General features: G+C 41.2%; 1 protein-coding gene across 23 annotated transcripts in view; it reads left to right on the forward strand.

The window, feature by feature from the left end:
- Positions 1-26,957, forward strand: part of PARD3 (par-3 family cell polarity regulator) — a 665,712-nt gene that overhangs the window by 456,953 nt on the left and 181,802 nt on the right. For 19 of the 23 annotated variants that reach the window (XR_010411651.1, XM_045874201.3, XM_045874191.3 and 16 more), the window contains one exon: positions 11,973-12,204. Coding sequence is in view for 22 of the 23 variants with exons in the window: in XM_045874201.3 (XP_045730157.1) it covers positions 11,973-12,204 (232 nt within the window). In the remaining variant the exon portion in view is untranslated. Of the gene's footprint in view, positions 1-11,972; positions 12,205-16,833; positions 16,950-26,957 lie in introns of those variants that run through there. The other 4 variants (XM_045874208.3, XM_045874210.3, XM_045874209.3 and 1 more) reach the window with 1 other exon arrangement.

A 26,957-nucleotide genomic window follows, 5' to 3' on the forward strand; every position in this document is an offset into this window, starting at 1 on the left:
AAAACCCCCGAGCTTTAAGTTCCTCATTGTGCAACTGAAGATTTGGACAACCGGGTCACTGATTCTCAACGTTGTGTATTGTGACCTCTGGTCAGGGGGGGAGCCTCAGTGGTTTTGGGGGAGTCCAGAAGTCAGGGGGAGGCTGAGCAGCTGGGCCTCTGCAAAGCCACCAGCTCCACCCCTCACCCTGCTGTCACCCCTCTATTGCCTTGGCACTTGGGGGTTTTTTTTTTTGAAAGTTACTTTTAATACATTGTGGTTGTCTGTAAATTTTAATGTTAATAGTAGTTTGCAGTTTTTTAGAAAATTCTTAAAAATCTCTTGTTTAGATGATTTAGATGGTTTCTGAGGTCCTTTCTAGTTTTGACATTCCATGATTCTGTGTACCTGTTCACTTATCTGCCTAAATCCTGCCTTCTAAGCTCTCTCACCTCCGTGGGGCCCACGAAAGAAGACACCACCATGTCTGGTTTAATTGTGCATAACTGAGCACGGGGCCTGGCAAATCATAGGATTCAGTGCATATTCATTACATCAATAAGTGAGCTCCTGCTTAACTAGCGCCATTGTGTCTCTGAGAGAGAGAGCCTTTCCCTCTGCAGGAAGAGGGGGATGGTGGTGTCACTTTGCCATCCCTGATTGTATTGCATGCTGAACCTGCATGCACTAGACCTCTGGTGCCTAAGCGAAGTCTAAAAAAAAAAAAAGTCCCTCCGGCCTGGTGTTACTGCTACTGATCATTAGACTGTCACCTTTACATAAGACTAGATACAAAAAGGTGTTCTGTGGCTCCCGTTATGAGAAAGGCCAGTTCAGTCTGCTCTTCCTTTGGTTTCCTAAACAGCATCCTTGTCAGAGTCTGGCTTCTGGATTCTCATGGGCAGGTCCACATGCTTTTTGTCACCATGGCTTGCCAGCATCCACATGCTTGTTTCTGGTTGTACTCCGCATCCCCGCCTTCCAGGGCGCTGTCCCCTGTGGCCAGCGAGTCTCTGTCCTGCCACTGTCTATGCTGTGTGGGCCCCTGGCAGACGGTGCTTTCCTAAGCTGTGGTCTGACGCCCTTACAGCTGCCAGTGGCAGTGAAAATGCCCTTTCACTATTGAACGTGGCTCCTAGCAGACAGTCCTTTTGTTCCCCCGCCAGCGCGCCCCAGACGTGTGGGGATGGAGGGTGGGCTGTCGTTGGAAGGCTGTGAGGCTGTGAGCTGAGGCCGGGGATCAGGACAGACGGCCCCCAGTACTGTTCCGGTCTCCTGTTTTCTCCTCCCACCTTAGCCCTTCAAGTAAGATGCTGAGGCATAGGCATGCTTGATTGCTCTTGTCAGTTGGGTCGAGCATCTCCCTGGTGACTATATTTCGTGGCTCCGAGCAGGCTTGCCTCTTCTCAGCAGTGTCGAAATCATGGCATAGACACAACAATGGGGGCCAAGAGACTGGGGTGGGCTCCATGTGGTATCTGGTATCTGTCATCTTCTGTAACACTTACGTTCTTCCTGTGGAGATGGCAGAAGCCAGCGTTTTTGTCTCTCATTTAATCCATCTGGCCTCTCCATGTTGTGTGTGTCTGTCTGGATCAAGATGGAGCTTTGTATTCTGGGACCCATTATCTCTGAGGCCCTACCTGTGCTTGACAGGTCAGGGCATCCACAATCTGCTCCCTCTTCTATGCAAATTACATACCCTGCCTGGCTCTCAGCACGTGGCTTCGACATCTCCCAGAATAAATCAGTTTCTGTTGCTACATGCAACAACACTACTTTGTTTTCTTCTTGAAAAATATATGGTCCCATTTTTTTTCTGTTAAAAGTTGCCAAATTGTAAGTCTTCCTATCAATATGGAAACTGCTTTTTGTTGGGGTCAGGAGGTGAAACAATGAAACCAAATACTCTCCTATTAATTGTACCTATTGATTTTAAGATAGATCTAGCTTATAATTTTAAATGTGAAAACTGTATGTCTTGAAAACAGAGAGAAAACTTGCTTTTGACTAGCTTGCCCACTTTCTTTTAGTCTCTTATCAGGATATAAGAAAAGACATAGCTCTAAAATATACATAACTTAGGTTAACCATATGAGATTTGAAGAAGGTGAATTTATGTTAGTAAATGAGCTCATATGAGAGATTCCTGGGTAATTTTTTTGTTTATTAGTTATAAAACAGCATATTGCAGTTGATATTTCAAATTTTCTATGGTCGGCATTCTGCACACTCCTAGGCACTTTTCAGTACTATGTATTTGAGCAAATATGCAAACCAGGTCTAATTTTATCTTAAGCAAAACCCATTAGATTATAGAAAATCTGCTGTGACAATTCAGGATATGGGTTTCAAAGTCAAAGTACTTTGTTTTTTTTTTTAGATTTTTTAATTTATTTATCTGAGAGAGAGAATGGGAGACAGCATGAGAGGGGGAGGATCAGAGGGAGAAGCAGACTCCCCACTGAGCAGGGAGCCTGATGTGGGACTCGATCCCAGGACTCCAGGATCATGACCTGAGCCAAAGGCAGTTGCTTAACCAACTGAGCCACCCAGGTGCCCCCAAAGTCAAAGTACTTTGTAAAAGTTTACCTGTTTGATTAATATAGATAATTGGATGTTTATAAAAATTTTTGTTCTGAAATGCTAGGAATAGCCTGTCCTATCCTTTTAAGCCAATTTGTATACTTAAGTATCACCTGCAGTTTAAGAAGAGGAGCTTTGATTAATTTAAGGAAGTTTCTCAATGCAGTATGGGTGTAAGCGTGTGAAGTAGCCAAAGCTATTCGTCCCACTTCTTTTTGTAGGTAAATATTAACTTAGGCTAAAAGTACAATGAAAAGTCACATGTGAAGTGTTTGAATTATAGAATCCTCATTTTAACCACTTTTTGATAAGGAAAAAGTATTTAAGTCATTGACCAAGAGCATACTTGGGAAACTGAATCATACTGAATGCATACTTTCTGATTCATAGTCCTGTGATTTTTCCAGAATACTAAACTTCCAAATCGGAAAGCCCCCTATCTAAAACTACTTTAAAGTATTGAAATGTGTATTCATGAGTTGTGGCTCCTAAAATCTGGTATTTAGGCTGTAAGTTCCTGGGGGCCATGGAGTGGTTCAACCCAGTGGATAAACCGATCCTTAAAGAAGTAATGTGGTTAAGGGCCACTGTAGTGCACAGGTTACCATGGCACCGAAGGTTGGGGTACCCACTTAGCCTATGTGGACTTAGAGCAGAAAGGGAGGTAGCGGGGAGAAGGCTTCCCAGAAGAGTATTAGTGGAGATGAGTACCATTGCTTGAATGGTCTTCACCTGGGCATGTAGGCAGCATGCAGAACATAAAGAGTGGGGACTTTCTCTGGATTTCCATAGTTTGATTAAGGTTGATGTGTATAGTGCAAGTGACAGCATAATGAGGAATGAGGTTTAAGATGAAAGCAGAAGACAAATCACAGACAACCTTGTTTAAATTATTTTCATTTTATACGAAGGACCTTAAAGAACCTTTGAAGAATTTCAAGTAAGAGTATGATTGCTGGGGTTATGTAGGATAGAGAATGTTTATCAGGGATGGCATGGTAAGTGAGCAGTACCTGTGGCAAGGAAGTCAGTTCTGTGTTAGTAATGCAATAATCCAGGTGAGTAATGATGCTTAGCAGTGCCAAAGAAAAGGAAGAACCTGCATTTACACGCTTAGCATCTCACACATAAAGATGGATGATGATGATGTGGTTTTTCTCATTAGCGCTTCCGGGCTCTGAAACTTAGAATCATCATCGTACTGTGTAACCACTCCATTACCAAGCTTTCTTAATTTTTCCCCATGAAATCTACTAATTTCATTCCTTCTGTTCAATCTAGCCCAAATCCTCATTATTTAATATCTGAAGTTATTGTTAGGCTCTCCTAACTGATCTTGCTGTCTCTAGATTTGCCGAGTAAGCTCTGTAATCACATTCTCAGAGTCCTTCAAGCCTCCCGGATCATTCTTGCCCAGACCATGTAATCTCCATGAGGTGTATCTTCTTCCTCCCCCTTGCCCCTACCCTCTCATGGGTACATTAGACTGCCTTCTTCAGGAAACTTCTTCCCAAGCAATCTAGTCTTCCCTTGACTTTCTAAAGCCCTAACTGATTATATAGAATGTGTCTGAGACTTTTTAGTATAAAGCATTTTTTTTTAACATCAAGAAGTTTTTGTGGATTCCTCAGTACAGACTGGCTTGATAGTTTAGAACACTGGCTTTTGGGGGACAGTGATTTTGATTTCTCAAAAACAGCAAAACAGAGCATTGCTAGCCATTCACTACTTTGTCACATTTGCATGTAGTTGTGTTGTTAATTATTGTTTTGTATTTTTTTCACTTAAAAGAGTCAGAACAGTGACCTGGAATCTCTTTCCTTGACACTGTAAATAATATTCTGTGTAGTGTTGAAACATACATTCAACACCAAGCTCACTCCTTGATTAAAAGTAAAATTTTTCGTGGAAGTTCCAACAGAAGAGTGATGAGTACTACCATTTTGGTGTGTAACCAATTCATTCTGTCTGTCGAAAGGAACACCTTCAGCTTCACTATACATTGTCCCCATGGACAGGAAGCAGTATCCATTGTAGACCATCATTTGAATGTAAAAATCAATTAGATGCCGGAAGTTAATGTGAACGGGTTCAAAAAATTGAGAGTATAACCCTCATTGTACTTGTTCTGTAGCATTCTCTTGGGAAGGGAAGGATAAAGGAGGTGACATTCTACCAGCATCTTCAGGAGCATTTTACCTGTTTTATTTGGAGGGATGCATTAAAGAGAAGTTTAGAATAAAGAGTCGAAACGAAAAATGGTTTTTGGTAATAAGTCTTCAGTTCTTTGGAAGAGTGATCTTAATTGTTTTTGCCCTTCTGTCCACTCTTCAACATAAACAGTTATTGTTGTTGTTGTTTTTTTTAATGAACTAAACATACTTTTAGAATGTTCTTGGAATCATCTCTTTGACCAGTCCTCCTGTTGCTGAAACCACTTCTGTGATAGCACATGGCACATGTCACATGAGTTCTTCGTATCTTTCTCTCCTTTCATAGTCAAACTTTTGGTTCTTCATCATATCAGTTATTATTCCCACCTCCCATTTTAGGGTAAAAGCTTCTTCATTCTTCTTTTTTCATGTTTGGTGGCAGCTTTGTGGGTTTTGTTTTTTTTTTTTTTTTTTTTAGCATTTTGAAAAAGCTAAGTTTTCCATTGCCAAGAGCTCATCATTCTAATGTTAAAAGTCAGAGTCCAGAAAAGCAGATCCTGTTATTTGACACCATCTGTATCACTAGCTGTTCATTTTCCACATCTTTCTTCCTTTCCAAAGTCAAAATATTCAACTAAAATAAGAAACAAAAATAATATTTATATCCCCAAAGTTCTTGAATCTTGCATAGGACATTGCAGTGCCTGGGAGTCCAGTCTTCATTAATTTTTATCACTTTTTTTTCTTTAACCTAAGATTAATAAGTAGAAATTAGTAGGGGTCAGTGGATTTGCTACGTCTAGTGAAATTTTCCAATTACTAATGTCTCATTTGAACTTACTCATTTTAAGTTTTTTTTTTTTTTTTTTTTTTTTTCATTTTAAGTTTTAAGAAGATAAATTTTGAAGACTTAGTCATCCCTTATACAATGACTCCATTTAATTCTATTTCTCCTAAAATAAATTGTAAATTACTCAAGAATATGTGGTTCAATCATTAGGTATTTCTGATACCTAGGGTAGTCCTTCATAAATAGGGAACAATAAAGGATAGTTTTCCATATGATTGACTATTTGTTTAATCATTCTGTCATTCACTCAACAAATATTTAATGATGCTTCTTTAAGCTGTGCCCTCAGAGGAAAGGACCTGTTTACTGGTGATTAAGAAGTAATACTATCATTTTCATTTTGTGTTTCCCTGTTTATACCTATTGAACAATTCATTTAACTCTAGTAGCAAGTCTGAACAAATCATTTAATTCTGGCAAAGTTGTCACAGCTACCCAGAATTACATTAACTGCTAACTCTTACACTTGTGATAGACTGTAGATCTTCCACAGCTGCTCTAAAGTTTGATTTACACAGTGTACCTGTTAGGATGCTTTCAGCTGCATTTAATAGAAAATCCAACTCAGACCAGCTCTAACCATGAGGAAATGCACTGTCTTACATAGCTGAGCTCTGGAGTTGGGCAGCTTCAGGGATCATTGATTCCATATCCCAGTGGTGTTACCAAAGATCCACCATCTTCCTGCCCTTTTGGCTGCACTATCCATAATTCAGCTTATTCAGAGGGTAATCACAGAGCTCAGAGGCCTTTTGCTTTCTTGTCCATATCCAACAGAAGGGAGTGAGCTATATCCCCAAGCATGGAGCGTGTCTATGCAGGCTGAGGGGGCCATTCTCAGACTAGTAACACTGGACTATTAAATCAAGGGGCAGGTTGATCTGATGCTGAATTAACCTGTTGGAGCTAGATTGCATTCCTGAACATGGTCAGAGTTCCATTAGGAAGAAGAAAGGGGGAAATGGATTGTGGATAAGCAACCAACAGAAATCATTAACAGTATCAACAGTAGCAATGGGGGAGAAAATACTCTCAGGACCATGTGGTTTAGAGTCAATTTTTGATTGGAAAACGTTTGTGATAACTAGATGGAAGTATTTATTTATGGCAGGAGCTGCATAACTTTGAGTTTCAATTGAAACCTAATGTCATTTCCTCCATAATCATTAACATATAAGTGCCCAGCCTTTTCTGAACTTCTTGGTGACCCAGTCCTAACATGATACCTTGCAGAATTAAGTAGCTTAATTTGTAACATGGACTAGAATTTTAATTGAGCTGCATTTGCATCTGTTGAAAACATGGTAATTAGTATGTTTTAATTGCAGAATGACGGTGCTGCATTAAAGAGAAATGAGCAGCTTCACGTTAAACCTTCTTCAGAAAGAGAAACTTAAAAGTATCTGCCTTCCTAGGTAATCACGTGGGAAAGTTCAGTGCATAGAGCAAGTTAAAATAGGCAGAAGTGTTAGTCAAAAATAGAAATTTCTATGGGCGCCTGGGTGGCTCAGATGGTTAAGCGTCTGCCTTCGGCTCAGGTCATGATCTCAGGGTCCTGGGATCAAGTCCCGCATCGGGCTTCCTGCTCCTTGGGAGCCTGCTTCTCCCTCTGCCTCTCTCTCTCTGTCTCTCATGAATAAATAAATAAAATCTTTAAAAAAAAAAAATAGAAATTTCTATTTGTTTGGAAGGAGGTAATCATCTTTCTTTGTGTAGGTTATCTGCAGAAGGAAATCAAATAATCTGTAAAGATGAGCAAAATTAAAGAGAAAAAACCGTAAAACTTAGCATTTAAATAGATCATCTAAATGTAAGTTTATGATTAATTCTTGCATTGTAATTTACGGCAGGAACACAATCGATCAAGCCATTTACTGCTATTATATTGCCAGTACTTTTCTTACTTGAAAAATTGTTTATATGAATTTTTTTGTGTTTGAGGGAATAAAAGTATTTTATGTACCTTATTATAAAGGTGGTATTAAATGTACAAAGATTGGTTGTAAAACTTTAAAAAATAATATGACCAGTATTATCAGTACCTTGAACATACATATTTGAAACAATTTTACTGTGTAACCAATTTATTTAAGCTTTTGATAACCACCATAATTCTGCATGGGGACAGGGTCAAGTGAGAGATTCTTATTTTTTTCTATCAAATAATTTTAGAGTTCGAAGTATATATACTTTGATACTCTAAAAGAACATCTTATGTTTGTACATATGAAGCCACATATTGCTAAATATTTTTAATTATTTGGCATTCAGAGGGATTAGTTAACTCGGTACACCCCCAGAAGAGTTTCTGTGGTAATGTATTATCTAAATTAGAATGTTCCGAATAAGCATAAAGAATTCTCAAACGTGCAAGTATCATTTTAAAACAGTCCACTTGCTTGGGGTAGGAAACGGAGCTAGGATTTTTTATTTTATAAAATGAGGTTACAAAACCCGAAGTTAATAAATAATTTAATACTAATTTTCTCTGTTTCACCCAATTTAGAAAATAAGTTGTTATTACATACACTAGAAAATTATTGTGAATATGAAAAGAATTGGCAACAAATCTGACTTCAGCATATAGTCAGTTGTGAAGGCACTGCCTTTATTCTGTTACTGAGCCAGGAGCAGACATATGCCCCTTGTACTTCTGCCAAAACTATTAGGCAGAAAACTAGCAGAATGGCTACTGATACTTCCATTCATGATTTATGATAATGGTTGCTGTGGAAGACTAAGTCATTTACATTTATTGAGCTCATTTTTTTGTTTATAGTTTCAGATATTGTAGAGGGTCTAAAATCCATTAGACAACACGTATAGCACTAACAATAATTGCATAAAAAGATACCAGAAACTGAGGAGAGTGAAACCAAGTACAATGAGCCTTCCCGATGTTGTAGTTGGGGTGTGGCTAGTTTTGTCAGGCTCGATTAGAGGAAAGTAGGCATTGTTCTAAAACTCAAGGAACGGGCATACCCAGAGATTGGAGAAGAGTTTGGTTGGGATAAAGTCATGAGTCAGGTTTACCCATAGTCTTTCATCTGCTGTCTGCGTCTGCCTGGTAGTCCTCATTTTAGAAGAAGTTTAGAGAATAGGAGGCAGACTTATAATCGTATCGTACGGGGAGTGTGGTAATAAAAGTTACCAAGAGTTATAGAAGTATAGGTAAAAGGAGGTTTGCATGTTGGGAATTTTAGAAAATTCACTAGCATCCATTTATCCATCTTGAGTGTACCTACAGACCTAGGTTTTATAGTTCCTGAGAACTTATGAGAATTGCTTTATAATGGTTTGGATGATTATCTCAAAGATGAGGCCGCACCTATTTCCCAAAGGATTCAAACAGCAGTTGGCGATCAGACGGAGCACAGCCATGTTTATGGGTGTCAGACAAGGTGCTTCAACCCTGCTAAGGCTATATTTATATTCTCTCAGGAGATTCATGTGTGAAAAGGCTACATATAATTAGCACGTCTTTGGGCTAGTTGACCAGGATATTCTTTCACTGCTCTGTGTAGACCACAAAAAAGTATAGCCTTAACTCAGCATTTATTTGTAAGGCTAGTGATTTTCACTAGCAGTTCCTATCTGAAAGTTGTAACAGGCTTTCTCTATCAAATCTGTATCATTCCTATTTATATATTAACTAACCGAGAGGAAAAAAAGCAAATTTTAAAAAATCTACCACGCCCTTTGGAGTAGGAGAGTGGTTCACAAGTAGATAACCCTGTGCAGAGGGAGGCAGACCTTTCTTTCTTTTTTTAAAATTTTTTATTGTTATGTTAATCCCCATACATTACATCATTAGTTTTAGATGTAGTGTTCCATGATTCATTGTTTGTGCATAACACCCAGTGCTCCATGCAGAATGTGCCCTCCTCAATACCCATCACCAGGCTAACCCATCCCCCACCCCCCTCCCCTCTAGAACCCTCAGTTTGTTTTTCAGAGTCCATCGTCTCTCATGGTTTGTCTACCCCTCCGATTTCCCCCCTTCATTCTTCCCCTCCTGTTTTCTTCTTTTTTTTTTTTTCTTAACATATATTGCATTATTTGTTTCAGAGGTACAGATCTGAGATTCAACAGTCTTGCACAATTCACAGTGCTTACCAGAGCACATACCCTCCCCAGTGTCTATCACTCAGTCACCCCATCCATCCCACCCCACCCCCCACTCCAGCAACCCTCAGTTTGTTTCCTGCGATTAAGAATTCCTCATATCAGTGAGGTCATATGATACATGTCTTTCTCTGTTTGACTTATTTCGCTCAGCATAATACCCTCCAGTTCCATCCATGTCTTTGCAAATGGCAAGATCTCATTCCTTTTGATGGCTGCATAAGAGGCACACCTTTCTAAAGTCATTTCTGTGGTTGCTAACCAGTTCTAGAGTTTTGTGTGCATTTGATCTGGCTTCTTGAGTGATTTCATCAGTATGAACCACAAGTCATGGCATTAAATGAATACACAGGATTGACAATAGGTTTCTGAAATACAATGCTGACCGCTGGAATTATCTTCTGGGTAGATTGTGTAGTGACTGGGTGATAGATTACCTCGATGTGTGTTGTGTGAAGCATGGAATTGAGCAATCACAAACAGTTGATGAAAGAAATGCATGAAGGTCTTGCTGAAGTACAACTGTATGGGACATAATACTAGAAAGAGCCCTGGACTGGGAGTATGCTGGCCCCAAACCTTTCTGTTTCTTCAGCAAGAAATGGAAGATATTGGTCTAAATGACCTCTGAAGTACCTTCTGGATTTAGACATGGCGATGCTTTTATTCTTGAGCTGTACGAAGGCATGACCTGCTGGCATGAGAAATATGTTGGCTCATGTTTTCAACCAAATGTGTCAACAAAAGGAATTGGTATTATGCTAAGTAGCTGGCATTTTTTTTTAAACTGTATTACTTTGAAGTGGTCATGCCATTACTGATCATCTTTTTCTCAGATTTGTGAGGGTTTAATAGCAGAACACTAAGATACTGAGATTGTTTTAACTGGTCTTATTATACTTTGGTATTGTGTATTACTAACTCAAGCGTCCCTTGGTGGTGGAGAGGCAAGACTGAATTTCACGTGAAGATATATTAACTTGACTTAGAGGTCAGTTCTTTGTGAAATATTGGGAAGAGGCTTAACTGTTCTATTTGGTTCTGTGTTAGGAGAAGCTCAAAAACATTGATTCATACTTTGTTGATGCAGGAGAATAAAATGACCTCAGAAGTCAAGGGATAATCTGAAGCCCTGATAATTCTTACTCTATTTGGAAGAAAATCTTAGGCAACCAATCTCAGAAAAGATTAATGAGAGTGGCTGCTAATATGTACATATATTGTTTCTTACTTAATATAGAAATTCTTAAAATTCTTTTGGTAGGTGGAAACCTACCCTAGTTACTTGTCATTCTTTCCAATCAAAAAGTTTGGGGTATTGAAGTGCCCTTGAACCATATGCTTGCCGAGTGTTGGTTCAAAGAACAGAATATTGTTATCAATAAGTAGGTCGTGTATCTGCGAACTTCAGGGGAGTGTGAGGTTACTGATTTACACATTTTCATGGTGTCATACATCTTTGTTTCCTTGTCATTGTGTAGATGGACATGCAGAGTTATTTAGGATTAGAAGATGCAGTAGCATTTGCTTATGATGTTAGCCTTATGTAATGACAGTATGAGGAAAAGTTACAGAGACTGTAAAGATCAGTCTTCTGTGTGCAGAAATCACAAAAGGACGTATTTGGGAGCCTGAAGAAAGAAGTCCTTATGCTAGTATTGGTGTGCTTACTAGTGAATGGTGTAGTCTCACAAATTAATGAGGGGCCAGAGTGGATCTACATTATCCTTACCCATGAGGAAAGGAAGCACTTGAGGAGGGGCTGCTTGTTTTCTTTGCATTTTGCAAATACAGAACACAGGGTCTATGCTGTGTGATAAGGACCTACTAATCTCTCCAGCAGTGCATGGCTGCATCAAGGAGGATGTTAGCCCTAGTGAAAGAATCAATATCTGGCCAGGAAGCTGCTTCTCTCTTACCGTTGGCACATGATCTTCACATAGGAATACTCATGTGCTTGGTAGTCATCCACATCACATGTTCAATTCTAATTCTCCTCAAAAGTAAATAGCACAGGGGTGCCTGGCTGGCTCAGTCGGAAGAGCATGTGACTCTTTATCTCAGGGTCGTGAGTGCAAGTCCCATGTTGGGTGTAGAGATTACTTAGATAAATAAAAACTTAAAAAGTAAATAGCTTTGCAATCCACGTTGATAGCAGGGCCGAACAACGGTAGAAAATGTGGGAAAGCAAAATCCTCACATATATTTTAGCCTCCTTCACTTTGTTCTTTTGATTCACTGTATTCCTTATCCATTTTTGTTTTTGTTTCCCTTCCAAGTGGAAGAAGACACAGAAGAAAGTTCAAGATCAGGGAGAGAGTCTGTATCCACAGCCAGTGATCAGCCTTCACATTCTCTGGAGAGACACATGAATGGAAACCAAGAGAAAGGCGATAAGATGGATAGGAGAAAGGAGAAAGCTGGCAAAGAGAAGAGGAAAGACCGAGACAAGGAGAAAGAGAAAATGAAAGCCAAGAAGGGAATGCTGAAGGGCTTGGGAGACATGTTCAGGTAAGTCTTTACCAACCCAGAGCAGATCATCCCTAGACATCCGTGAGTGGGAGGTTAATACAGAATTCTACGAGCCCAGATTTGAAAACGTTATCTTTGAGGGCAATCAAAAATGTTTTCTAATGTTCAGTCTTCACTGACTGTCTTCTCAAGGATTTCACTTCCGTTATTTCAGACCATGGTAGCAGCCTTAAAGATGGTATCTTGCCAACCGCATAAATAACCATGTGAGGAAGGAAGGACCAGTCTTCATGTTAGCTATGCGTGAGAGAAGGAGCCCCATGGAGACAAAGGGCTGTTAAAGCGGTGTGTGTTCTTTTGTGTGTGTGAACAATGGTTCATTATTTAAATTTAACATAGAGCTCAAGTTAGTGGTAGCATTTAGAGGTTCATTAATAACAAGTCTAATAAAAAATGTTACAAATAGAGCTTCAATTAAGCTGTGTTGATTAATTTAAGACTTATTACTTCAGTCTGTAAAGATTTCATTCAATGTAGGCTCTGGCTGTTTCCTGACACTTGTTTTTGTGTCCCTAAATTATGCTCTGGGATTACTTAGCATATCGTTTTTTACAAATCATTGCTCCACAGTAAAAGTGACAAGTTGTTCAGAAGTTGCACTGAAACTCTCCCATAAATGTTCATCTAAGGTGATTTATAATATTCAGGCATTTAATGTTAAATATAAAGGTTGCTCGATTGTTCCATAAATTAAACCCCTAAACATATCAAGATGATGGTTTCAAATTAAAAACATACAGCACAGCCACTTGACTCTTCAAAAAGTAGTTACCCTGTATTAGGAATCCCTTTCTTTTAACTTTCTTTTAATTGCAAAATGTGAACAGGAGTTTTTATTTTCCTGGAACTTCTTGATTTATGATCCTGAGGTTGACCTCAATAACTCAGGGAGTTAAAGATATGTCAAGCCTGCAAAGTTGAGGACTCGGGGCCCAGCCTGCAGGCCACACAACACAACAGATGTGCTCTGTACATGTCTGATTAAGTTGAGTGCATGGAAGAAGTAAACTATAGACCTAGATAAAACAAAGCCTGGCCTATTAGTGGCATTAGCTTTCATTTAAATACGATGTGAGTTCCATCTCTGATGCTTCAGAGCATTGGGACTTCCATAGTTTTACATTAGAGTTTTTCTTGTTTATGTACTACTGAATGCTTTTTCAGTCAGATTGTCTTTCTTCATTGTATGTTGTATCCAAGAACACCTATGGGACGAAATTGCTCTAACGGCCACTTTATTTCAGTTTCTTTGCAAGCCAGGGACTTTTCTTTCTGTATATGCAGACTGACAGCTCGTAAGTTGGCACCTGCATAATGCACGACATAAGGCCCTTGCCCATCAATTAAAATTTAAGAACTGTGTACTACTTCTTTAAATTGGAGAATACGAGATGGGAGGATACCTTCCCTGGGACTTACACATTCAACAAGGTCTCGTTTCCAGGTGTCCTCCTGAAGTCGCATTGAAAGCCAATGGCCTCTTAGTTTTCCTCCTTCGTCAGGCAACATTTATCTGACAGATACAGTGCTCTGTTCTTCTCATGGAATAAAAAAAATAAGCAAATTTCTGGTGTGTCTTTATAAAATATGTTATAAATTATTTTCATTATAAATTGTTTTTTTCTGTAATTTACAACTCCAGAGTAAGAGAGGCTTTATGGTAGAGTTTTTCCTTTCGGGGGCCAGAAGAGTGGACGGTGTGGGGGCCATGGGGACCTGTATGTTTCAGAGCGACCCTGAATTGTAACTCAAGAACCACCTTGTTGCTAAAAGTTCTGTAAAATACTATATGATGTTTTCTCTAGACCAAGTTCTATGGGTTATACCTGCACCCTGTAGTGAAAGCCAGCCTTGTGATAATTGTAATTTCAAAGGCCTGCATATTTTCGAAAACTAACTTCTTTGTTTAGGTGCAGGAGCTAAAGGGTTTTTTTACCCCCCTAAAAAATTAGCTTGTATTCTCCCAGTGTTTAAGAATAGCTATTAAAGAAAATCACTGACATTCATACTTTTCTGGGAACATAGCATCAGTGGTTTGCTAGAATCAGCCCACATTGGCTTGTGAGAGCCAATTGCTCAATGTTTAGAAATATTGCCAAATGTTTGTTAAACACACCATTATAAAAATTAAGTAAGTTTTATGAAAATCAAAAGCAGTACTCAAAATTTACCAGTTCCTAATTATTTTATCACATTTTACCATGATCTCTGCATTCGAGGTTATTTACCCCTCTTGATTGGCACAGTGCTAACACTTTACGCGGGGCCACAAAAACAGCTCTCACCAGCTCTACCTTTAAGACATAATGCTGCTAGTTGAATGTGAGCCGTGTTGGGAGAACTTACACCATGAAAGTGTATGAGTTCCACAAAACAGAGCCACTTCTCCTAGGAGTACAAGATGCCAAAGAATGTAAATCTCTCTTAAGCAGAGTCTCAGTATCTTGTCTAGTTTCCTTGACCATGACTGTCTTCCATCCGGGTGCAAATCACTGCCTCAGTCCTTTGGGAAATGGTTGAAGCTTGCCAAACACTTCTCCTTGAAAATGATCTGAGAATAATTTATTAAACATACAATAAGCTTTTTGTCTGATTGACTCTTGGCTCTTAATCCTTCACACCATTATATTATGTTCTTCGTATTGGAGAAGACTCTTAAAGCATTGTTAGATTTTTCAAAACATTTGTAACTACCTCTCATACTTACTGGATCTCACTGTTCGAGACTAATACACTCTCAGATTGGTTCTTTTATGTTTTCTTTTTTTTTTTTTAAATAACATAGGGGAATATAGTCTGATTTTAAAATTAGTTTTTCCTTTCTTTTTGTTCTCTTATGGAGAATAGCATGTGATTTCCTTAGCAGTGTTGCTTTTAAATAGCTTAATCCAAATGTGTACGCGCATATACATTTCTTAGGACAGTTTGTAAGGAGGTTCAGGTGCGGCTGCCCAGCATAGGCCTGAAGTACAAAGCAGGGACGTGCGCGTGTCTGTGTGAGAGCATGTGCGTTTGTGCATGTGTTGTTATGATTTTGGTTTTGGTTCAGATAACAGAAAGAAAAAGCTAAGGGTCAGGGACATTAGATATTGGGAGTCTAACTTTCTGAGCGTATGAGCTTTTTCTCTTTAGTCGCTCGAGGAGGTAATAATATGTTTTCCTTTAAAAACAGGCTCACCGGCTCTCCTCCTCACCATCTCCCTCCACAGCCCCCCCCGCAAACACACACACTCTCTTCCTCCCCCTATAGATTGTCTGTGATTTTGGGTTCAATTTGAAGAGGGCCAAATATACGGACCCTGTTTTTAAAAGGGCACCAGAGGAAACCATGGCACCTTGCGTAGGTATTTTTATTTATTGGTATATACAGATGACATAGTTTTCTATTTCACACATTGAATGGTAGTCACAAAGATGATTTAATTATTGAAAAATAGCTCTAGGAAAGAATGTTTTGAGTCATATGAATCACTCTTCTGTTAATAAATTATGGAGTATATGAAGTGCAAAAGCTGGTCTTAATGAAAGTTTTAAATCACAAATTTTAAGCTATAAGAAAAATAACAAATGTAAAGTGTTTCACGTTTGTATGAGTTTCTTATTGTATATACTACATCTTCTTTTGCACATAAGGAACTCCTATTGCCTTAATTAAAATGGCTTTGTAGCTAAGAAACCAGAGTGTGCTTACTAAATAGGTAAACATGACTTGTAAATGTAATCATTCTTTGTGCAAAGTGCAGAACAGAGGGAGGGTCTGGAATTTTGAGTCTTTGTTTATGTTTGATTCTCAGATGCTTGGCTATTCAAATTTAATACTATAAAATATTTTTGAGAATTCTGCAGTTGTATGAAATTGTCCTTAAAGAGGGAAGAAACTAAATCTGTCTAGAAGGAGAGAGATCTATTATTTAATGTTTTAAATGTGTTCCTGTTTGAAGGAAAGCAACAGCATTATTCGGCAACATGCTTTTGCCTGGTTTCCATCTTCAAATTGAAATAATCCACACAATAATAAAACCCTGTATTAGGACAATATTCTCAGATAGTAAGTGTTAAAAATTATGTGTTGCCCTTTTTTTCAGCTCTGGAGTAAGTACAATTTGATATTGCTTTGCCTAAAAGATTAGAATAGTTTTATTTTGCATGTCATAGAATTGTATCCATCTCAAACTGAAGGTTTCTTAGAAGTGACCTCACTGTCACATCTCAGGTTCATTTTATGCTTTTGTCCATATGTGACAGCTGAGAACCATCGCTATGGAAAGCTAAAGCAAAAGTAATGTTGCAATATTACCATTAAAATTGAATCCTCCAATTACACTTAAAATGATTACCTGGGTCCCTGCAGCCTTGTTTTTAGTTCTGTAAGAGGAAATAGGTAATTTAGTTTGAAACCTTGTTTGGTTGAAATCAGATACACTGCTATCTTTTCCCTTTTAGAATATGATAGTTTTCAGAACACAATGAACATGATCAGATTTTAAGACTTGATGTTGTAGCTTGGATTACACTCTTTAGGCTTTGAGAGAATAACAAACAGGAATGATTGTTGCTTCCCTTACCTGTACTTACTAACTGTGTGTCTATACCGTGTTTCTCATTTAGCCTTGCCAAACTGAAGCCTGAGAAGAGATGAACAACAAACCAGATTCAAAAAGGTCTCGAGAAGCACATATTGCACAGTTGATTTTTAAACAAACAATAAATTTACTTTTAATGAATTCTTAGTGGCTGTTGACGAATTTTGTTTACGACATCAGCAGTTTCGATGGTTTGGTAATTTCCATATTAATCAATTTGGAACTTTTTCATCTTGATTTCGAGCTTGGGGGTTTAAATTACTGCTTGAAAAGGCAGAGAAGTGTTTTTTCCTCTCATTTTTATTAGCCCCTTTTCATAGTGAAAACCATAGTCTAGCTGCTGGCGTATTCAGAAATCATCAGCACACACCAGTCCAATGTTAGAATCTGCTTTCGAGACGATGTAACGTACCAGTTTGGTTTGTGTGACACGGTGGCCGAGGACACAGGCAGCTGGTAGATGAGCAGTCCCAGGGCAGGGAGGCCTGTGGGTTAGGACTGTCACCCACCAGTTGATAACCAAATCGGCCAGTTTGCAAGGTACTTTTGAGCAAATTTTAGTCCCTTCATAGGTTACAGGGTTTAGACAAAAGATGGAGGGTTAGGAAAAGAGATAATTGTGCTTGGGGGTGGCTGACCCAGCAAGTCCTTCCTGGGAAAAAGTAGAGATACTCAGGCAAATAGTAATTCTGAGGTTTGCTGAGACCACGGGGAGTTAAGAGCACACACCCTTTTATAACAGTGTTTCTGGAAAGAGTCTGCCTGACCAAGTGTTGTAATCACAGCTCTCTGAACGTGTGGGTGGGTCTCAGCCTGTCCTTCCTTTAGGAGGAAGCCTTCTGCATATAAGAAGTCTTAACTCACCACCTCTCCATTCTTCATGTCTTCAAAATTGCAGGCAGGACCCTATCTAGTTAGCTTTATTCCCTGAGGATGTTGGAATTGTATCGTACTTGAAAATAAACGTGATGATGAAACAGAGGACCATTTCATAAAGGGTGTTGTGGAGCTGGGTTGTGTGCCTGTGAAGACAGAACTCTGCCCAGCTCTGCCAGGCAACAGCCCCCACCTGTATCGCAGGAAGGAGGCTCCCATAACCCTGCTTATTTGTTGATGTAGGAAATAGCGGGGCTTGTGGATTTTTATGGCTCAGGCCTAATTGCCCTGTGGACGAACGTGACCAGTTGCACATTGGTAACATTAAATGGCACTCAGTCTAAAGTGCGGCTGATTTAGGGAATGCAGTGAAAATACATCTGTGGAAAAGTCTGCCCATCTATATGAAAGACAGGCACAATACTTTGTAATAGAAAAGAAAGAACTTGAAAGGAGAGATTCTGTGTAATTTTACTTGGTTTCTCATTTGTGAGCTGGACAGAGACCAGCCCTGTGGTGTGAGTACACATACGAGTAGGATCCCTTGGAATTAGTTTCAAATATGTAAATCCCGAGGACTCAATGTATGCTTTTTCTAATTCGAATGGAAACAGAGGTTCCCGTTTTTAACACAGGAAAATAAGTGTCAGGCTGACCTGTTAGCAAAGGCAAGTTCTAGGGTAGCTGATATCATATTCTTCTCGAATTCTCCTTTTTCTTATTAGCAGTTTTAAATGGAGAGCCCCTGACATCTACAGCACGGAGCGGACTGCAAGGAAGCCAGCGGAGGCACAAAGCATGACGGCGAGGCCTTTCTAAGACCTTTCCTGACGCTCCTTAGCGCTGCTTTTCCACAGACCTGCGGCATGAATATAGAATGCAGTGTCAAGGATGACACCTACTTTACAGTCTCTGTAAAGCAAACCTTTTCGTAGAAGAAATTTTTGACAGTTCTGAGATGCTAAGTCAATTTCAATTCCAGACGGTGTAGAAAATGGAATCTTTTTTTCTGCAATTGATGGGAAAATTGAAGGCTAGTGACTATTCACTCTCTAATAACACAGGGTAAATAAATACGATCACACCATTGAAAATGTACTGGAAGACAGGCCAGGCTAATGACATTCACCACAATATATATTGGGAGTATTCTTTCTGAATGTTTTTGTTACCGTTAGAGGTTCTGTATCTTTCACATTAAATATAATGGATCCAAGTACCTGGGATTCCTAAATATATTTTTACCAAGCCACAAATTATTACATAAGGGTAATTGTTTGATTACTTCAAATAGTCTTTTAAAGAATTCCCTGGCAAAGTGACCTCTTACATAATTGAATGTTGGATGGTTTTCTTCTGACCTGTTTAATAATAGCCAATTTAGAAACAAAAGACTAAAATTGGATTAAATTTCATATCCTAGTGAAATGACCATGTCTCCCGTTAACCTTTCTACCTAACTGTTTTTAGGATGGATGAGCTTTAAGGTAAGGCCAGGACCCCTAGATCCATTCTGATCCTCTCTTGCCCATTCCGCCACATGGCTCCAGCCCCTTCTCCCCCTTCTCCCCCTTCTCCCCCCGGCGTCAGGAAGGATTGCCCTTCTCCACTGGATCATTCACTTTGTCCTACACTGTGCTGTTACTTCCTCCAGCTTAGAGGAAAGTCTGTCTTAACCTCCCTACCCTTTCAACTACTACCTCATTTTCTCTCCTACACATCCACACAGACCCTTTGGTAAATTTGTATTTGTCCTCTCCATATTCCTGTTCTCTCTGAAACTCCCTTCAGTGAAGCCTCATCCGCCTGGGCTCCACAGCCTGTTCTGGGCGGGTCACCAGGGACCTCTTCATGGGGGAGTCTTCCCTGTGCACCCTCACATCACCTGGGTCTGCCCGGAGCTCTTGGCACGTTGACAGTTGCTCTTCTTGGAGATCCTTTGTGGTCACTCCAGTTCCATCTCCTTTGCCAATTCTGTGTCATGCTCTGTCCTTCAGATATTGGAGCGCCGCCCCCCCCCCCTTCCCCCCCCACCAAACTCAGTCCTTAGTGTTCTTCTCTTTTCCTCTTTTCAGTAACACAGAGTTTTTATATTCTTAGGAAACAGCCTCTGGACTCTAAATATAGTCCATGGGCAGATAATTCCCAAATTTACATCTCCTGGGCATCTTCTTTGAACTCTAGATTTGTAGGTCCTACATCATCTCTACATGCTCACTTGAATATCAACACTTAGCGTGCTTCCAACTCAGTTTCTGGATACTGCTTCCCTTTTTTTTTTTTTTTTTTAAAGATTTTATTTATTTATTTGAGAGAGAGAGAGAATACGTGCATGAACAAGGGGAGAGGCAGAGGGAGAGGGAGAAGCAGACTCCCTGCTGAACAGGGAGCCAGATTCAGGGCTTGATCCCAGGACCCCCGGATCATGACCTGAGCCACTCAGGCACCCCTGTTCCTTCCCTTCTTAGATAATAGCAGCTCCGTTTTTTTTCAGTTGGTTAGGTACAAAGCCTTCAAGTAATCCTTGACTCTTATGTTTTCCTTACATTCCACATCCAATTTATTGAGGTACAAAAGCAAAGGCCCACTTGATTTATAATTTCTATAAAGCCCTGGTACTTTTCTGTACCAGCATCCTCCGTCTCCCGGACTTCGGCAATAATCCTCCAACCGCTCTTCCTGCTTTCCCCTTCCATGCAGTACATTCTCCACACTGCAGCTAGAAGTCACGTCATTTCCCTTCTCTGCTCAACCCCCAGCAGCCTTCCAAGTCATTCAGAGGAAAGTTTGAAACCCTTAGAGTCACCGATGGGGACCCCCCCCTCCAGACTAGCCTCCTACCCCCAGCCCCTCTGACCTCATTCCTTCTCCTCTTGCCTTTGCTAACTTCACTCTGGCTGCACTGGCCTCTTCTCCCCACCTGCCAAGCCCACTGGAGCCTTTGTCCTTGCTCATCTCTCTACCTGGAATCATCTGTTCTCAGATACCCACAGGTTCATGCATATCAGCTTTTTGGGGTAACTCCAACCTCGCCAACCAGCACTCCCTCCCAAAGTGACACCTCCTATCCCACTTTTTGGCATTACTTTTCTCCTCTGCACTTACCACTGCCTAACATACGACTATCACACTTGGTTTAATAATCGATTGATAGCGGCAGGGATCGTTAACCTCGGCCCCTGCCTGGTGTGTCATCGGGGCCCAGTAAGTGTAACAGAGATCAGGATGCCTGTATGCCTTCAGTGCGTCCTCCAACTTCCAGTGGCCAGTCTCTGCCTCTGCCTGAGAAAGCTGTGGAAGGGAGCTCTGCTTCTCCGTGCAGGATTGCCGGAAGTGCCTTGGGATAACACCGCCTCAGAGCAGTCGGCAACCAAGGACTCAAGGCAGCCACTGTGAAAGTCTTCCCGTCCCTGTGGCCCAGAGGGTTCTAATGCTCAGGCATAAGTCTGCTCCCTTCGTCCTGAAAGTGCGGTCCTCAGACCTGGAGCACAGCAGGACCTGGGAGCCTGTCAGACATTCAGAATTCTAGGCCCCACCCCAGACTGACATCAGAACCTGCAGCTTAACAGCCCTAGAGATTCCTGGTCACACCCCAGGGGGAGAGGCTCTGCGGCCTGAGTTGGCCTGCAGGATTAAGCTCCCCTTGGCCACAGTGGCAGCAGGCTTGAGAACACTCCTTTTGGGCTGCCTTTCTTCCCCCGCCACCCCCCCCACAATGTCTGCACTCCCCTACCCTTCCATTAAACCACTGCCCTGAATCCTTGTCTCGGGATCTGCTGCTGCTGAAATCCAGACTCAGGTGTGTTTGTTGAATGAATGAACAAATAAGGTGCCCAGAGTAAGTGGTGACAGTGTAGGTGAGGAACTTCTACCTGCATTAATTTTGCAATTTATGACAAGCTATCACACCGGGGCAGTGCTGATGTTTGCTTCCATCTTTGGAAGATGATGTCACTTCCAAAGCCTGTCCATGACTGATCAAGACAGTCCCCAGAGTGCAGGTCTTTTCACGCTCCATAGGTTACATCATGTCCTTTGGTTTATTGTTCAAGTTACCATTTTCCTTGCTCTTAGTAGCCATAAATGATTTAAGTATTCTCCATTACATCAGACTTTTAAAAAAAGATACAATTTCCAAATTAAATCCTTCATGCCAAGCAGTCCCTAACCTTCAGGCTTTGGGTTGTAGCGTTGAGGGGTCACAGATTCCAGCAAGGAGTAAACGTTGAAATTGCCCTATTAATGCCTTCCTACGCCTTAAAATATCAGGCTCAGGAGATGGTGTAAGATTCTGTCCCTAAAAGAAGTCAGAACCTTTGTTTTCCTCTTCACAAGCTTCCTGAGCAGCAGAGAATGAGCTGGTGAAACACCCCTTCAGAAAGTCCCTTCTGAAGACCACACCCACAGCCTTTACAGCCTGGGTCCCCTGCAGGTGCCACCACCCATAGATGGTGCTCTGGAGTTTTCTCCTTTCCCTACCACCCTGGAGGGAGGACACTTGGCTGAGCACCTGTGGCCCAGCCTCCGGAGGCCTGGGCTATTCCTGATTCTTAAATGAGGTGTAACTTGGGGGTGGAGACAACCGTACCTCCTTAGTTGCTCCTTCAACACTATATTTAATATTTATATATTATAATTTTTTTTTTAAAGATTTTATTTATTTATTTGAGAGAGAGAGAATGAGAGAGAGCACATGAGAGGGGGGAGGGCCAGAGGGAGAAGCAGACTCCCTGCCGAGCAGGGAGCCCGATGCGGGACTCGATCCTGGGACTCCAGGATCATGACCTGAGCCGAAGGCAGTCGCTTAACCAACTGAGCCACCCAGGCGCCCCTAATATTTATATATTATAATTTACATCTCATGTGTTAAAAAGACTGTTTCTTTCTAGTTTATGTAACAATTTCAGTCCTTAAAAAAAAAAAAAAAAAAGAATAAAAGAACAAGTTTACATTCTCTGTCCAAACAAAGGAACAGAGACTTTGAAATGAACTGAACTGACACAAATGAACTAACTGACACATCCCTACTCTCTGTATTAAGGTTTCTCTGTTTCTACTCTTCCGGTAATTTAGCGTGTTATCCGTTATCACCTCTTGGTGCCCATTTCTGATTCCGTTGGGTAACATGCTGGTCCTGAGGACTTCCCAAAAGAGAGAAAGCATCCCTCATGGATTATACTTCTACCGGTACTATGGCAAGCAGTTAGCATTCATTGAGTGTTGAGGTTGGTGGACATCCACTAAGAACATTATTTCAATGACCCATTTAATCCTTATAATAACCCTATAGGGTAGGTGCTCCTTTTAATCACCTGTTATAGATAAAGTGAACACAAAGGTTCAGGGGGGTACTGATGACCAAGGTCACACAGGGGTCCAGTGGTAGAGCCACACCGAATTTGAACACTGGTCTACCCCTAAGGCCATGTTCCTACCCACTCTGCGGGACCAACTGAACCTTCTTAGCCTCTTCCAATGTGTTGTGCTGCCCTGACACATGTGTAAGAGCCAAGATCGGTTAATCACATGAAGTGGCATTGCTATCGTATGCTGTGAAAAATTAGAGATCCCTGTTGCTAGCTCGGAAGTGTGCAAGTTAGTATCTTTTGAACCAGACTTTTAATTCTTGTTCCTATTGGATGTCTTAGCATCCTCTGTCTGTGCTCCTTTCTCTCCCCAAAATAATTCTTTACAGACTCAGGAATTATATTGTTCATTTAAAAATTACTAATTGCCATATCCCTTCCCCCACACCTGACCTTCCAACCTATCTATACTGTACCCTGAATGCTAGCGATGATTAAAAAAAAAGGTTAGCTCTCTGCCTGCTCTCTTCTTTCAAGATGGCCATATAGTCCTATAAATGCTTTAAGTCCTTTCCTGTTTTTATACCTCCTTTCCCCCTTACTATGTACCTTCTTGTACTTCAGATCTTGCTCAACTGCTGCTATTTCTTTCATTTTCCACTGTTAAAACAATCGTGAGGCCATGTGTGTTCACAGTCTTTATTTCCTCTGTGAATCTTCTGATGTTTCCTATCATCCTGTCATTTTCACGCAGGCCCTGTCGGTGCCACCTGGATCAGCAATCCTGCCGATCCCTGGACGTGCCAGAGAGACCACAGCTCAGCCTTTAGGGCTCTGCCCCTTGGAAGACTAGTGGACTAGTGGGGCTCGGGGCTGCCTGCCTTTCTGGCACCTCTGCTCATCCTGTCTGTCTGGATCCTCTTACCTGGCCTTGGCAAATTTCCACTACTGCTTGGAGGAAAATAATCTTTTATCTAATTCCTGCTTTTATAACTGCTTTAGTCATTAGGAAAGCATCCCAAGTTTACTTTGGAATTCCTAGAATTTCAGGTTTCTTTTATCTTTTTAGGGTAAAGTGTTAAAAATATTTTTTTAATTGAGGAAATGATAGCATCAGTTTAATCTTAGTATAGGTTGATTCTGGAAGTTTTAAGAAAGTAAACTTCGGACCCACTCTAAGATAGGTATTCCAACAGGATGGACATTTTCCCTTGATGAACTTTCTAGAACATAGCAACAGGCAGATGCTTAGAGCACAGTGGCAAATCATTTATGCAGGACGTTGTCTGCTGCACACCTGAGTTGTCCTGGCCACACTGGAGGAAAGGCGATTGCCCTCAAATGAATTTGGTTTGCTGCATCTCAACATTCAGGTACGTATATTTGCAAATGAGCAGTAAATCTCCTCAAGGGCAATTAATTTCAGCACTTAATGATAAGTATCCTATTCAAGGTTAACTTTCACTGCTCCTTTGCAAATTGGCTGGTGAGAGTGATCTGGAGCCAAGGAAGTCTGCAGCCTGTGAAGTGTAGCCTGATGCCTTGCATTTCCTCAATGGGTACTTCCGGCAGGAAGGGCCATTTCCCTGGTGGGGGCCGGGTGTGGGCTCCTGGCCCTGATCACTGCTCCAGGGAACGACTTCATTCTCTTACCATGTCCGCTGTCTCACCCTGCATGCTGGGGCGGCGTGGACTCTGAGGCAAGCACAGGAAAACGTGCAGCCACATGCCTTGTGCAAAGAATAATGGGGGCAGTGCAGTGACTTCAGAGCCTTTTACTACTCACCTGGCAAACACTGTTTCTAATGGTGAGCAAGTGGAGTTTTTTCAAGGCTGGTTATGGAGTGTATAGGATTCCTTAGTAATTTTGAGGTAAAACCATTCATGTGTGCATTCAACAGGTGTTCGCTGGGGGCTACTGTCTGCTGGGCCCCATACTAGGGGCCAGGGATTTAGGTGTAACTTAGCGAAGATAGGCCCCGCTACAGTGGCCCTTTGGAGGGGCTGGGGGAACTCAGAGCAAGTGCGCCCAGCCCACACTAGGACTCAGAATCACCTCCCTCCAGAAGATGGTATTAAAACTGAGATCCAAAAGATGTTTTCTCTTTTTCAAGGGGCTTTTGGGGGAGAGGAGTATTTTGCATCGGTGGGATTCAGACTCTTGATAATGATCCTCAGTAAGCAATATAGTTTGCCTTGCAAGCCAGTGGACCTACACACACGTCACTAAAACAAACATTTCACAGAGTAATACTGGGCCTTCCTCCGTATGCTGTGCTCTGGTGTATTTGCTGAGAGTCAGCTGAGTTTAGTGGTGAAGAGCCTAGACTCTGAGGTTAGGTCACCTGGATCCAAATCCCAGCTGCATACTCCCCAGCCTTGCATTTGGAGCAAGTTAATGAACTTCCTTGTGCTTTGCTTTTTGCACTCGTAAAGTGTGGATAATAATGGTACCTGCCTCACCCTGTTGTTTGGAAGCTAAAGTGAGTTAATGTATCCCAGGCACCTCAGAACCCCGCCGGGTACAAAGAAGGAAAGCACTCTGTAAATGTTAGCTGCTCTTGATGTTACTGTTATTATGCTGTAACTCACTTTTTTGAAAATGCTAGGTGAGTCCTACCAAATCGATTTTACATCATTAACAGGTTGCGACACACAATTGAAAAATACTATTTAGGTGGTGGAAATCCTGTAGGTTTGCAGCGGGTGGGGGTGGGGAATGAGCTCTTAGGGAGGCGGGTGGCGTCTCATAAAGGACTCATGATACAGTTTGTACCTGATGCTAAGAAGAATGAGAGGCCATTCAAGAGAATGGCTTGATACATTTACATTTTTTAGAAAATTAAAAGAGGACCGTAGCGACAGTGTGTGGAGTGAACTAGGGAGCTGGCCCAGAGGATGGGCCAGGAACTATGCTGGGCAGCTGATGTAAAAATCGTGGCCAGCCATGGGGGTGGCCATGGGGACAGAGATGTGATATGTATTTCTCAGGAGGAATCTAGGGGACTTGGTGATTTGATAGATGTAAAAAATGAGAGAGAGAAAAAAGAGTAAGAAATAATTCCTCCAGTTTTGGCCTGAGAAACTGGATTGAGAGTGGTTAGGCTGACGAGAAAACCCTGGAGGAAAGTCCTATTTGGAGGAAATGTGTGACCTGTTGAATCTGCCTAGTGCTTGTCTGTGACCCACCCCAGCAGAGGTCAGCAGGGGACAGATGAGTGGGAGCGGCTGTAGAGACTTGGAGGTCAGGACATTGGAAGCCGTGGAAGCCGTGGCAGTATTTGTGGAAGGGTTGTCTGGGACCCGTGTGTGCGGGGGAGGAGGAGCAGGTGAAGGCCAGAGTTCTGGGGACTCTTCAAATATTGGGGGTCAGCTTAGGGTGGGGAGTGGGGTGGTGGAAGATTTTGGTGACCGAAGAAAGGCTGCTGCAGGTAGAAAACCAGAAGATTATGATCATTAAAGCTGAGGCAAGAATGTGTCTTTTATTAATTAGAAGGATGTGGTCAACAGTGTTTTAGCCGAGAAGTCAGACAGACTCATGGCCTTGGCTGCACAGGAATTACTAGCATCAGTAGATCAGTTTTGAATGGTTACCATTTTACATCGTCTAGTTTGGTGTTTCTGTAGGATGCCAGTACACACAGACTCTCTTGACGCTAATGCTTGTTCCAAGTTAGGGATGTAATACATTAATTCCTGTTGTAAGAAGCAAACTCTTTTTTTCCAACACTCTCTACACAAACACAGAAACCTGTGCCAGATTTCTATATTTTTGAGCAATAGAAATAACATTTTAAGTGACGTAGTAATCCCAGTTGCAGATCTTCACAAAGAATTACAGAAATTAGGATGAGGGATTAATTTTTTTAAGTAAGTTGTTTAGCAAAATATAACTTGGAGGAGAAACAAATTTAATGATTGGTTTTGTTGACTGTGGGATCAGTTCTTCCTTCTGTGGTGAGAGAAT

Source organism: Mirounga angustirostris, unplaced genomic scaffold (assembly GCF_029215605.1).
Source record: "Mirounga angustirostris isolate CCGP_5_RB_7025 unplaced genomic scaffold, mMirAng1.0.hap1 SCAF_5, whole genome shotgun sequence".
In the NCBI taxonomy this organism is placed as follows: domain Eukaryota; kingdom Metazoa; phylum Chordata; class Mammalia; order Carnivora; family Phocidae; genus Mirounga; species Mirounga angustirostris.